General features: G+C 37.2%; 1 protein-coding gene across 8 annotated transcripts in view; it reads right to left on the bottom strand.

The window, feature by feature from the left end:
* Positions 1-14675, bottom strand: part of SLC9B2 (solute carrier family 9 member B2) — a 60695-nt gene that overhangs the window by 42438 nt on the left and 3582 nt on the right. For all 8 annotated transcript variants that reach the window (XM_055296872.2, XM_055296874.2, XM_055296870.2 and 5 more), the window contains exons 2-3: positions 8361-8492; positions 7224-7404 (exon numbers count right to left, since the gene is read on the bottom strand). In XM_055296872.2, coding sequence (XP_055152847.1) covers positions 7224-7404; positions 8361-8450 — 271 coding nt within the window. In that variant the 5' untranslated portion in view covers positions 8451-8492. The remainder of the gene's footprint in view (positions 1-7223; positions 7405-8360; positions 8493-14675) is intronic.

Genomic DNA, 14675 nt, shown 5'->3' with positions numbered 1-14675 from the left:
CCTGAAGGAAGCACTAAACATGGAAAGGAACAACCAGTACCAGCCACTGCAAAAACATGCCAAATTGTAAAGACCATCGAGGCTAGGAAGAAACTATAGCAACTAACGAGCAAAATAACCAACTAACATCATAATGACAGGATCAGATTCACACATAACAATATTCACGTTAAATGTAAATGGGCTAAATGCTCCAATCAAAAGACACAGACTGGCAAACTGGATAAGGAGTCAGGACCCATCAGTGTGCTGTATTCAGGAAACTCATCTCACGTGCAGAGACACACATAGACTCAAAATAAAGGGATGGAGGAAGATCTATCAAGCAACTGGAAAACAAAAAAAGGCAGGGGTTGCAATCCTAGTCTCTGATAAAATAGACTTTAAACCAACAAAGATCAAAAGAGACAAAGAAGGCCATTACATAATGGTAAAGGGATCAATTCAACAAGAAGAGCTAACTATCCTAAATATATATGCACCCAACACAGGAGCACCCAGATTCATAAAGCAAGTCCTCAGTGACCTACAAAGGGACTTAAACTCCCACACAATAATAATGGGAGATTTTAACACCCCACTGTCAGCATTAGACAGATCAACGAGACAGAAAGTTAACAAGGATATCCAGGAATTGAACTCAGCTCTACATAAAGTGGACCTAATAGACATCTACAGAACTCTCCACCCCAAATCAACAGAATATACATTTTTTTCAGCACCACACCACACCTATTCCAAAATAGATCACATAGTTGGAAGTAAAGCTCTTCTCAGCAAATGTAAAAGAACAGAGATTATAACAAACTGTCTCTCAGACCACAGTGCAATCAAACTAGAACTCAGGATTAAGAAACTCAGTCAAAACCGCTCAACTACATGGAAACTGAACAACCTGCTCCTGAATGACTATTGGGTACATAATGAAATGAAGGCAGAAATAAAGATGTTCTTTGAAACCAACGAGAACAAAGACACAACATACCAGAATCTCTGGGACACGTTCAAAGCAGTATGTAGAGGGAAATTTATAGCACTAAATGCCCACAAGAGAAAGCAGGAAAGATCCAAAATTGACACCCTAACATCACAATTAAAAGAACTAGAAAAGCAAGAACAAACACATTCAAAAGCTAGCAGAAGGCTAGAAATAACTAAAATCAGAGCAGAACTGAAGGAAATAGAGACACAAAAAACCCTTCAAAAAATTAATGAATCCAGGAGCTGGTTTTTTGAAAAGATCAACAAAATTGATGGACCGCTAGCAAGACTAATAAAGAAGAAAAGAGAGAAGAATCAAATAGATGCAATAAAAAACGAAAAAGGGGATATTACCACCGATCCCACAGAAATACAATCTACCATCAGAGAATACTACAAACACCTCTATGCAAATAAACTAGAAAATCTAGAAGAAATGGATAAATTCCTCAACAAATACACCCTCCCAAGACTAAACCAGGAAGAAGTTGAATCTCTGAATAGACCAATAACAGGTTCTGAAATTGTGGCAATAATCAATAGCTTACCAACCAAAAAGAGTCCAGGACCTGATGGATTCACAGCTGAATTCTACCAGAGGTACAAGGAGGAACTGGTACCATTCCTTCTGAAACTATTCCAATCGATAGAAAAAGAGGGAATCCTCCCTAACACATTTTACGAAGCCAGCATCGTCCTGATACCAAAACCTGGCAGAGACATAACCAAAAAAGAGAATTTCAGACCAATATCCTTGATGAACATTGATGCAAAAATCCTCAATAAAATACTGGCAAACCGAATCCAGCAGCACATCAAAAAGCTTATCCACCATGATCAAGTGGGCTTCATCCCTGGGATGCAAGGCTGGTTCAACATACGCAAATCAATAAATGTAATCCAGCATATAAACAGAACCAAAGACAAAAACCACATGATTATCTCAATAGATGCAGAAAAGGCCTTTGACAAAATTCAACAACCCTTCATGCTAAAAACTCTCAATAAATTAGGTATTGATGGGACGTATCTCAAAATAATAAGACCTATCTACAACAAACCCACAGCCAATATCATACTGAATGGGCAAAAACTGGAAGCATTCCCTCTGAAAACTGGCACAAGACAGGGATGCCCTCTCTCACCGCTCCTATTCAACATAGTGCTGGAAGTTCTGGCCAGAGCAATCAGGCAGGAGAAGGAAATAAAGGGTATTCAATTAGGAAAAGAGGAAGTCAAATTGTCCCTGTTTGCAGATGACATGATTGTATATCTAGAAAACCCCATTGTCTCAGCCCAAAATCTCCTTAAGCTGATTAGCAACTTCAGCAAAGTCTCAGGATACAAAATTAATGTACAAAAATCACAAGCATTCTTGTACACCAATAACAGACAAACAGAGAGCCAAATCATGAGTGAACTCCCATTCACAATTGCTTCAAAGAGAATAAAATACCTAGGAATCCAACTTACAAGGGATGTGAAGGACCTCTTCAAGGAGAACTACAAACCACTGCTCAATGAAATAAAAGAGGATACAAACAAATGGAAGAACATTCCATGCTCATGGGTTGGAAGAATCAATATCGTGAAAATGGCCATACTGCCCAAGGTAATTTATAGATTCAATGCCATCCCCATCAAGCTACCAATGACTTTCTTCACAGAATTGGAAAAAACTACTTTCAAGTTCATATGGAACCAAAAAAGAGCCCGCATTGCCAAGTCAATCCTAAGCCAAAAGAACAAAGCTGGAGGCATCACGCTACCTGACTTTAAACTATACTACAAGGCTACAGTAACCAAAACAGCATGGTACTGGTACCACAACAGAGACATAGATCAGTGGAACAGAACAGAGCCCTCAGAAATGATGCCGCATATCTACAACTATCTGATCTTTGACAAACCTGACAAAAACAAGAAATGGGGAAAGGATTCCCTATTTAATAAATGGTGCTGGGAAAACTGGCTAGCCATATGTAGAAAGCTGCAACTGGATCCCTTCCTTACACCTTATACAAAAATTAATTCAAGATGGATTAAAGACTTATATGTTAGACCTAAAACCATTAAAATCCTACAAGAAAACCTAGGCAATACCATTCAGGACATAGGCGTGGGCAAGGACTTCATGTCTAAAACACCAAAAGCAATGGCAACAAAAGCCAAAATCGACAAATGGGATCTCATTAAACTAAAGAGCTTCTGCACAGCAAAAGAAACTATCATCAGAGTGAACAGGCAACCTACAGAATGGGAGAAAATTTTTGCAACCTACTCATCTGACAAAGGGCTAATATCCAGAATCTACAATGAACTCCAACAAATTTACAAGAAAAAAACAAACAACCCCATCAAAAAGTGGGCAGAGGACATGAACAGACACTTCTCAAAAGAAGACATTTATGCAGCCAAAAAACACATGAAGAAATGCTCATCATCACTGGCCATCAGAGAAATGCAAATCAAAACCACAGTGAGATACCATCTCACACCAGTTAGAATGGCCATCATTAAAAAATCAGGAAACAACAGGTGCTGGAGAGGATGTGGAGAAATAGGAACACTTTTACACTGTTGGTGGGACTGTAAACTAGTTCAACCATTGTGGAAGTCAGTGTGGCGATTCCTCAGGGATCTAGAACTAGAAATACCATTTGACCCAGCCATCCCATTACTGGGTATATACCCAAAGGACTATAAATCATGCTGCTATAAAGACACATGCACACGTATGTTTATTGCGGCACTATTCACAATAGCAAAGAGTTGGAACCAACCCAAATGTCCAACAACGATAGACTGGATTAAGAAAATGTGGCACATATACACCATGGAATACTATGCAGCCATAAAAAAGGATGAGTTCGTGTCCTTTGTAGGGACATGGATGAAACTGGAAACCATCATTCTCAGTAAACTATCGCAAGGACAACAAACCAAACACCGCATGTTCTCACTCATAGGTGGGAATTGAACAATGAGAACTCATGGACACAGGAAGGGGAACATCACGCTCTGGGGACTGTTGTGGGGTGGGGGGAGGGGGGAGGGACAGCATTAGGAGATACACCTAATGCTAAATGACGAGTTAATGGGTGCAGGAAATCAACATGGCACATGGATACATATGTAACAAACCTGCACATTGTGCACTTGTACCCTAAAACCCTAAAGTATAATTAAAAAAAAAAAAAAAAAGGTATTCAATTATCTGTGATCTTATCAGCTAGTGTATATTTTTGGATTCTGGTTTTCTGTACATGTTCTAAGTTTGAGATTTTCTTCCATGCTTAGTTAAGTAACCTGACTTGGTTTCATTAAAAACACGTCTAGAGCCTAAAGTATAATATATTATGCTTGGTTTTCATTGTCCCAGATGATAATGGTAAAGACGTCTTTCAGAGCCCACAAAGTATAACTATGGAATTGATTCTCATTTTTCAGTAAACATATGTAGGCATCCATATATTTACTTCAATGATGCTATTATTCCTCAACACAATTTTTGAAATTGTCCTTAAATTTTCCTTAAAAGGCAAATTTAGTAAGACATAAAACTATGAAAACTGTTAGAAAAAAACATAAGAAAAAAGCTCCATGACACTGGTCTGAGCAATAACTTTTTGGATGACTGCAAAAATATAGGCAACAACAGCAAAAACAGACAAACCAGATTACACCAAACTAAAAAGCTTTTGCACAGTAAACAATCCACGGAGTGAAGAGACAACCTACAGAATGGGAGAGAGCAGTTGCAAACTACGTACCTGGCAAGGAGTTAATGTCCAGAATATAAAAGGAACTCAAGAAACTCAATAGCAGGAAAACAAATAATCCAATTTAAAATGGGCAAAGGACCTGAATTTTTCAAAAGAAGACATATAAATGGCCAACAGGTATAGGAAAAAATGTTCAACATTTCACCTCATGCCTGTCAGGATGGCTATTATCAAAAAGACAAAAGATAACAAGGGGTTGGCAAGGATGTAGAGAAAAGGTAACTCTGTGCACTATTGGTGGGAATGTAAATTAATACCACTATTATGGAAAATGGTATGGAGAGTCCTCAAAAAAGTAAAAATAGTACTACCATATGATCCGGCAATCCCATTACTGGGTATGTATCCAAAGGAAATGAAATCAGTATGTTGAAGAGATTTCTGCACTCCCATGTTTATTGCAGTAGTATTCACAATAGCCAAGATATGGAATCAACCTAAGTGTCCAACAATGAATGACTGGATTAAGAAAATATGGTGTATATACACAATGATATGCTTTTCAGCCATAAAAAAGAATGAAATCCTGTCATTTGCAACAACATGGATGAATCTGGAGGACATTATGCTAAGAGAAATAAGCCAGGCACAGAAAGACAAATACTGCATGTTCTCCCTCATATGTAGAATCTAAAAAAGTTGTTCATATGGAAGTAGTAAATAGAACAGTGATTACCAGGGACTGGGGAGGGGAGGAGCTTGGGGTTATGGGGAGAGAGTGGTCAACAGGTAAAAAGTGATAGTTAGATAGGAAGAGTAGTTCGTTCTGTACCACAGCAACGTGACTATAGTCAGGAATAAGGCATTGTATACTTCAAAACAGAAGATTTTCTATGTTCTCACCACGAAGAAACGATAAATGCTTCAGGTGTTAGATATGCTAATTAGCTAGATTTGATCATTATACAATATATACATGTATTGAAACATCATATTGTACCCCACAAATATGTACAAATATGTGTCAAAAATAAAAATAAATAAATAATGCTGATGAATGGATGTTTATGTTTTTGAACAGTTCTTTTTATAATTTGATGTTAAAATTATCTTTATCTTTTGAAAATATGATTTATAAAAGTGAAAATGTGGACAGATTCCAGGTATTTAAAAGTTGGCCGGTTAAAACTAGTTTTGCCAGGTGCAGTGGTATACATCTGTAACAAGCTACTTGGGAAGCTGAGGTGGGAGGATCCCTTGAGCCTAGGAGTTGAAGACCAGGCTGGGCAACATAACAAGATCCTGTCTCCAGGAAAAAAAAGTTGGGTGGGGGAGGTAAAAGTGGCAGGAAGACCATGACCAATGCCTTGACATGTAATTTTCTCTAGACTTTACATCTGAAGATCCATGAAAAAAAAATGTACACACACACACACACACACACATACACACACATATAACTCAAGTATATTGGGTGATATATATTGGGTTGTTGGTCATAGGATACAAAATTTCAGTTAGACAGAAGGAATAAGTTTAAGAGGTCCATTGTACAACATGAAGACTATAGTTAATAAATATATTGTATTCTTGAAAAATGCTAAGAGTGAATGTATTGTGTTCTCACCACAAAAAATGATAGCTATGTGAGGTAATACATATGTTAATTAGCTAAAATTAGTCATTCCAGTATGTATACATACTTCAAAACATCATGTTGCACATAGTAAATACATACAATTTTATCTATCAATGTAAAAAATAAAATCAATTTTAACTCTCAATAAAAGAATATTGTCTTCTTAAAAAAGCCTAATTTGCTTTTATAGATAATTTTCAAATCTCTTCTTTTTCCTACTTTATCATATATCCCCCCAGCATACACAGCACAGACACAAATATGCACACAATTCATTTCTGAAGAAAAATAGGGCATAAATGAATCTGAACTTCCATATATTTATCAAATTGATAGCAGAATAACCTTTGGCTTCCTCCAAAGACCAAATCCATTCCTGAAAGACAAATATATTACAAGCCTAAAAATTTTCAAAATAGTGCTGAGATAAACTCCCAAAGAAAAATCCCCCAAATGTCTTATGTAACAGCAACTCTACTAAAATAAGCTGAATTGCAAACCAATATTCTTACTTATAAAGTAATAGGATTCATCTGGAAGTATAAATGGGGCTGTGTTTGCTAAAATATTACTTGCATTACTTAACAGTAATAACAACAAACATTTATGTAGTGTTTTAGATAGTCCTTAAGTAATCCTGTGAAATTACTCAGACCACAGTGATCCTGAAAGCCAAGGTGAAGACAGTGGAGCCCTGTTAGTCCAGGTCCTTCCCTTGAATGTGTGGAGCAGAGCCACCCATGTGTGTGAATTGTTCACCAACTAGTTTTTATGTGTGGAAGAAGTGAACTTCTTTTTGTCCTTTTAACCATATTATTTAGTAATCTGTCATTGTAACAACTTCATCTTTTGCCGTCTCTTTCTGAATTCATCCTTACCATTTGTTATGACCCTGTCCAGTAAACCATGTGGAGGGCAAGCCAGCATTTGTCTCAGCCTTTGTACGTGATTTGCTTCAGTTGGTGTTTCTTGTAGCTTTTTTTCATTGCTTTTCAAAAGAATACTTCCTTCTGTTGGTTCATTTGCATCTATACCTTTGAGCTTCATAACTGTCTCCTCCTGTATTTAAAGTAATTAAAAATCCTTAAAACTGTATATATTTTACACATTTTTATAGGTACTGCATCATCACCTTACAAATCAAATTTCTATGACTAGAATCAAGGATAACACTTTGTAGGAAAAACACACAGCTTTATTACTAGCTAATCAGCTTGAAACAAGAATTATGCTAGGAGTATTTAGCACAGTCACTATTTTTAGTACAGGTTGAGTATCACTAATCTGGAAGTCTAAAATCTGAAATGCTTCAAAATCTGAAACTTTTTGAGCACTGACATGACACACAAGTGAAAAATTCCACACCTAAAGTCACATGACAGATAATAGTCAAATGCAACTTTGTTTCATGTACAAATTATTTAAAATATTGTATAAAATTACCTTCGGATTACCTGTATAAATATGAAACATAAATAAATTTCCTGTTTAGACTTGGGTTCCATCTGCAAGATACCTCATTAGGTGCATGCAAATGTTAAAAAAAATAAAAAATCCAAGACACTTACGGTCCCAAGCATTTCATATAAGGGATATTCAACCTGTATTATAAATGCTTGGGTCACATAACATTTTATTATATTTTGTAATACTGGGTTTTAAAATAAGTATATTTAAGATAAAATTCAGGGCAATAATTGGCACATATACCAAAGTGGTTTAGAAAAAGATAACTATCTGTAATGAAAACCACTTCACATTCATTAATCTACTTGAATTTAAACAATAAAAAGAAAGGAAGAAATCAAAACCATTCTAGAGATGAGGTCAGAGACACAAAGCATTTCATAGGCTCTCCATTTTTCTAGCCACAGATAGGGTCAGCTGGCAATGACGTTAGCTGGGAAAACTGGTAGTCACACCTGCCTTGGATTGTGTGAGTTTGGGGATAGGAGAATCGGTAAATGAGTGGTAGAATATGAAGAAAACACAATTCTATCACAGCTTAGATTTACCTGGGTTTCTTGATGCATGGAGGGCATGTGATTCATTCCTGTGGATGGTTCTGAATCTTCATATGTAATTCTTTTATCTTCATCCCCCATTATTTATAATTAAGAAGATGACACAGGGAAGAGGAACGAGATCTGTTTTGAAAGAGCATAGATATAGAGCAGTAATTTGAAAGTCTTTTGATTTCAAAGACTTTGGATTGTACTTATTTTTTCCCTAAGAATTCCGAATGGCTAAACTATTTGAAATTAGACTATTCTTAATTTTCAATGGCTGTTTTTTTTTTTTTTTGCTTGATTCTAGTATATTATCATCATTCTTATCTACCTTTTTATTTTTCTTGAAAAAGCCTTTGTTGACCCATCCCATTTTTATGATTTCTTTCCCACACTACTTTTTGAGTTAAACTTAAAAACAATCCAAGCAATATCAGTGTTAAACTGTCCTCTCTCATGGGCCAACTGGATGAAGCAGGAAGGCTCCAGGTAACTTTCCAATGTTGATATGAGGAATGAGTCACTAAAGGGAAATCTCTGGATTCCATCCTTTTCGGAGAATCTAGAGTCACTAACTCCTGCCTGGTTCTTATTTCTAAATTAAAGTTTAAAAATACAGCACAATTGACTGAGTAGCCACAATGTCTCAGACCCTATGATAAGTGCTATGGTAGTCACTTTTTAGTCATTGTGGGCAATTCAGAAATTACCAAAACATATTGTTTGTTTTCCATTGACTTATCATATACCAGGAAAAATAAATTTATACCAAATAAATAAGAAAACCTGTAAGACTACTGATTGGCTCAGTAAACACTCACTTCAACCCATTCTCCCTTGGCTTTCCATGCTATACAGGCTACAAGGCAAATACAGTACTCCAGTTCCTAGCCACTTCTGCAGGTAGAGGTGGCCATATGTCACAGTTCTACATATGAGATTTAGGTGGGAGTTTTGGGGGAGGCCTTTAGAGGATAATACTTTGTACTCTTTGTCCTCTAACATTTCCCTTTCTCCTTCCTAGAATGTAGATACAGTGCCTGGAAGGGCAGCAGACATCTTTCAAGCATGAGAATAAAAGCCCTCTACTTAGGATAGTAGATAAGATAGGAGAAGCTGGTTCCTTGACGACATCTTCCAGTTGCTCCATCAGCCTTGGACGCCAAGCATTGGGGTAATTGTTTAAACCACTATTAATCAAGTTTTTTCTTCTTTTTTAACTAGTAAGGAAACTTACTCCTAATGCAACAAGTACAATGAGTATCTTGATAGAGGTACACACTACAAACTTGTGGTAGAATCAAAGAGAAAATTATGTAAGAGAAGGGAAAATCTAATTCAACACATATCAAAGTGCCTAATGTGTTCCAGGCACTATGCTAGACATAAAGACAAGGATGAATTAGACAGGACCCCTCCCTCAAGGAATCATTTTCTCTGTTCAATGAAGTGCCAAGAAATTTGCATTTAAAATTTCAAAGAACATCATAATCTTTTTACCACCACCACCCCCATTTTTCCTACTTACAAAACACAATGGTAACCAGAGTGCCATCTCAAAAAAACCTTTAGTTTGTTTTTCATTATATATAATTTATAATAAATATGTTTATATAATGATATATACATATGTGTATATGTTTGTATATATAATTTTTTAAATTAAAAAACATTTCAAAATTTAGACTGATAATAAAAAAGTCACTTGACCAGAAAATGTTAGACTCAGAGAACACTTGTCTTAAAGGCGTGGAGACATGAAAGCCAGTGGTGTGTGAGGGGAAACTGCTGGAGCTTGTGGCAGGAGGCTGACAGTAATGCGAGATGAGGTTAAAGAGTTAGGATATCGTATCTCAAACCACAGCACTTGGCCTTTACCTTCTGAAGTGAATGACCCCAAATATGGTAACTGACAAGATGGGCTGGGTTCAGATTTGGATAAGCCTGAGTTTGAAGTCCATCTATACCAAATTGCTTAACCTCTTTGTGATTAATTTCTTATTTATGAAATGGAGACAAGAATAGTTCTAACTATGCACAGTTGGCATTCAATAGTGTTGGTTATTGCTAACCATGCATATTCCTTCTTCCTGATTATCATAAGAAGAATCTTTAAGAATCATTTTGCTTTCCCTATTAAGCAAGAAAAAGTCACCTCAACCTTGAAGAATTTACTACTTAATCCCATTGATTTTATTTGGTCATGATTTTTCATCTGTTTTTGAGGCCCATTTCTTGATCAGGTGGATGTAACATTCATTTCTTCACCTTTCTCATTAGGAGAATTACACAGAAATTCTTTGGCAGTACCACTAGAATTACCTCTTTCATCAAATTCTCAAAATCAGCCAATTCTGCCACTTACAAAAACTATTTTTAAATAGTCATGAATTAGAAATTATTATTTTTAGTAGACAAAAACTATTGGTTAAAATGAAGCCTTTGCGAGCAAGTTTTATCAATGTTATTATGGGGTCCTTTTAAATATAAACAATCACAACTTGGCATGTTATGCCATCTGTGGGAATTTATATAATTTTACATTCCAGAAAAGTTCCCTATTCTCCAATACTCTCAACCATAAATGCCAAAGTACTTATACATGATCAGAAGGGTACTGCAGAAATAAAGGGTAAAATGAAATACAAGTCTTTTAATAAGCCCAGTAAGAGATCTTACAACTAGTCAGCTGTATTTGTTTGCTCTCTGCTGTGTTTCCATTTCTAAAAGACCATTTAAAACGCATGTCTCATTTCAGGAACCCACTTAAATTTAGGAAAATTTCAAACATGTTAGCTTTACTTAAAATGACCATGTTCATGGTATTTATTATTCATAGTCATCGGGTCTTGAAATTACAAAAATGACCTTTGAAGGGCCATAAAAAAAGTCATGAAATGCTTATTAGAAAGTTTATTCTCCTTACTCATAGAGAGGTTCTTAAGGACTCACACAGAGCCCATTAACCCTTATTTTGTTTGGTTTGTTTGTCTGATTTTTGACATGAAGTCTCCCTCTGTTGCCCAGGCTAGGGTGCGGTGGCATGATCCTAGCTCACTGAAACCTCCGCCTCCTAGGTTCAAGAGACTCTCCTGCCTCAGCCTTCCGAGTAGCTGGGATTACAGGTGCCGGCCACCTCGCCTGGCTAATTTTTTGTATTTTTAGTAGAGATGGGGTTTCGCCATGTCAGCGAGGCTGGTCTCTAACTCCTGACCTCAGTGATCCACCTGCCTAGGCCTCCCAAAACGCTGGGATTACAGGCGTGAGCCACCATGCCCGGCCCTTATTTTGAAAACAATTCTAATGACTTTGCTCCTTTCTTTTTCAAACCCTCAGAAGATTAGGTGTTAAATATTAAAATTCAGGAAGAGAGTGCTGTGATAGAGGCAAACTGAGAGCAGCATTAGTGACAAGTGATGACAGTGAAAGAGATGAAAAGGACAGCAATCTAAGAGTCATTTATAGTGGGGGCGACAGAGCAAGACTCTGTATAAAAAAATAAAAAAGAAAAAAAGTTTTCTTAACCTTTTCTCCCCACTTGAAAGAACTGTCCTTAAAAGATCAAGAATATAAGCAATTTGATATATGTACCTGTTAAGAAGGAAACAGAAAAAAAAAAAATCCTTTAACAGCAGTTGCCTTTGGGAAGGGAAATGGAAGAGAAGTGGCTGGACTTTCACTTTTATTTTCTACATTATTCAGATTTAATAGGATTTTCTTATGTAATTTAATATACATATATATATATATATATATATATATATATATATATATTTTTTTTTTTTTTTTTTTTTTTTGAGATGGATTCTCGCTCTGTCACCCAGGCTGGAGTTCAGCGGCATGATCTTGGCTCACTGCAACCTCTGCCTCCTGGGTTCAAGTGATTCTCCTGCCTCGGCCTCCTGAGTAGCTAGGACTAGAGGCATGCGCCACCATGCCTGGCTAATTTTTGTATTTTTTTTTTTAGACGGAGTCTCACTCTGTCACTAGGCTGAAGTGCAATGGCATGATCTCGGCTCACTGCAACCTCCACCTCCCGGGTTCAAGTGATTCTCCTGCTTCAGCTTCCCGAGTAGCTGGGACTACAGGTGCGTGCCACCATCCCTGGCTAAGTTTTGTATTTTTAGTAGAGACGGGGTTTCACCATGTTGGCCAGGATGGTCTCGATCTCTTGACCTCATGATCCACCCGCCTTGGCCTCCCAAAGTGTTGGGATTACAGGCGTGAGCCACAGTGCCCAGCTAATTTTTGTATTTTCAATAGGGATGGCTTTCACTATGTTGGCCAGAATGGTCTCAAACTCCTGACCTCATGTGATCCACCGGCCTTGGCCTCCTAAAGTGCTGGGATTAGAGATGTGAGCCGCCCTGCCTGGCCCTAATTTTAAATACATTTAAAAATAATCTACGCAATTCCTAAAGCTTTAGAGAAAAGAAAATGGTACCACATTTCTTGGTAATATTTTTCATAGATACAGTCTGGTGGTTTGATTTGAGGTAACTTAATTCCACCTGCCACAATTTAAAATCATTTTTTGTAGTTGTGATTTTTCAAAGAAGATGAGTAACTGCCCAGAATCACCAATAGCAGTGGTTTTCAAAATTTTCAAGTTTGGTTTTCATGTTTTTTTTTGTTTTTGAGGCGGAGTTTCGCTCTTTTGCCCAGGCTGGAGTGCAGTGGCGAGATCTCAGCTCACTGCAACCTCCGCCTTCCGGTTTCAAGCTATTCTCCTGCCTCAGCCTCCCAAGTAGCTGGGATTACAGGTGCCGGCCACCATGCCCAGCTAATTTTTCTATTTTTAGTAGAGACGGGGTTTCACCATGTTGGCCAGGATGGTCTCAAACTCCTGACCTCATGATCTGCCCGCCTTGGCCTCCCAAAGTGCCGGGATTACAGGCGTGAGCCACCGCACCCGGCCCTGGTCTTCATATCTTAATGTCAAATATCTTTCATCAAATGAAACCTAATCCTTAAATCCTACAAATGGAATGAATAAGGTGGTACTGCAGGAGCCCTGTCTACTCACCCCTGTTCCTTCTGGCAAGTGGAGCATACTTTGGAAACCACTTCTGTAAATATGTTTTCACATAGAGAGATATTTGTTAAATGTTCTCTTTTTCAAATTATCTTACTAATCTAAATGTTTACAAGTACTTTCTGTAATATTCCAGAAGAAATAAAGGAACTATCAACTTGCAAATGTCCGTAGGCTCTCAGTCAAGTAAAACAGACTTACTGCTATCATTTCAGTTACTGCTAAAAGATACGGATAAAGACTTTTTATTCTTGCTATTTGCTGCCTGTGATTTGGATAGGCTGACATTTAAAGGAGTAATCTTATGGAGAATTTACATGTATTGCTTGCTATGGCTTGAATGTTTGTGTCCCTCCAAAATTCAGATTTTGGAATGTAACTGCCAAGGTGATGGTATTAAGAGGGAGGTACTTTGGGGAAGTGATTAAGTCACTAGCACTCAACCCTCATGAATGGGACTAGTGCTCTTATAAAAGAGGTCGAAGGGAGCAGCCTAGTCCCTTTGGCTCTTTCCCTTCCACCATCTGAGAACACAGCATTAGTCTCTTCCTCCATGTGAAGAAGACATGGCAAGAAGGCACCATCTCGCAAGCAGAGGTCAAGTGTGTAACAGACATCAAATCTAATTGGCACCTTGACCTAGGACTTCCCAGCCTCCAGAACTGTGAGAAATAAATTTGATTATTTATAAATTATTTAGTTTGTGGTATTTTGTTATAGTAACAAAAATGGACTAAGACATTGCTAGAGTACTCTGGGTTGTATTCATGCCTTTGAAAGAGCATCACTATGATTGTTCGATACTCTATAATGATCATAATAACAACAATCTCCTACCTTTGTGTTCATCCATTCATGTGTTGAATGTGTAGGTTCTGAGTCTCATATAGTATTTATACACAGAACATACAGAAACATTCCAGTTTCTGTATTTGCTTATCAACACTGATCTAATGCTTATTTCCCAAAAGGAGCCCTACCCAGCAATGAGGAATTCAGATCAGGCTCAGAGTAGGGCTTAATACTTTCTTAGACAATTAATTACTAAAATGACTAACAGTGTTTCCCTTAATGAGAACTACCTTATCTGAAAGACTTAGGTGCGTCAAATACATGGGGCCAAGTTACCAAAGGAAAACAACCGCTATTTTATTTGGTTAATTGATTTAGTAATTTCATTGACTCATGAAGGAAAACACTATATAATGAGATAAGAATAAAAGGAAATTATCCCTACATAAGGGACCTAGTACTTGCTTTCATTCTTTCTATTCTCTCTCCTCACC

The sequence above is a fragment of the Symphalangus syndactylus genome, chromosome 10, assembly GCF_028878055.3.
Source record: "Symphalangus syndactylus isolate Jambi chromosome 10, NHGRI_mSymSyn1-v2.1_pri, whole genome shotgun sequence".
NCBI lineage: Eukaryota > Metazoa > Chordata > Mammalia > Primates > Hylobatidae > Symphalangus > Symphalangus syndactylus.
The sequence above is the reverse complement of the archived record's forward strand: the minus strand, read 5'-3'. Positions and strand labels throughout refer to the sequence as shown.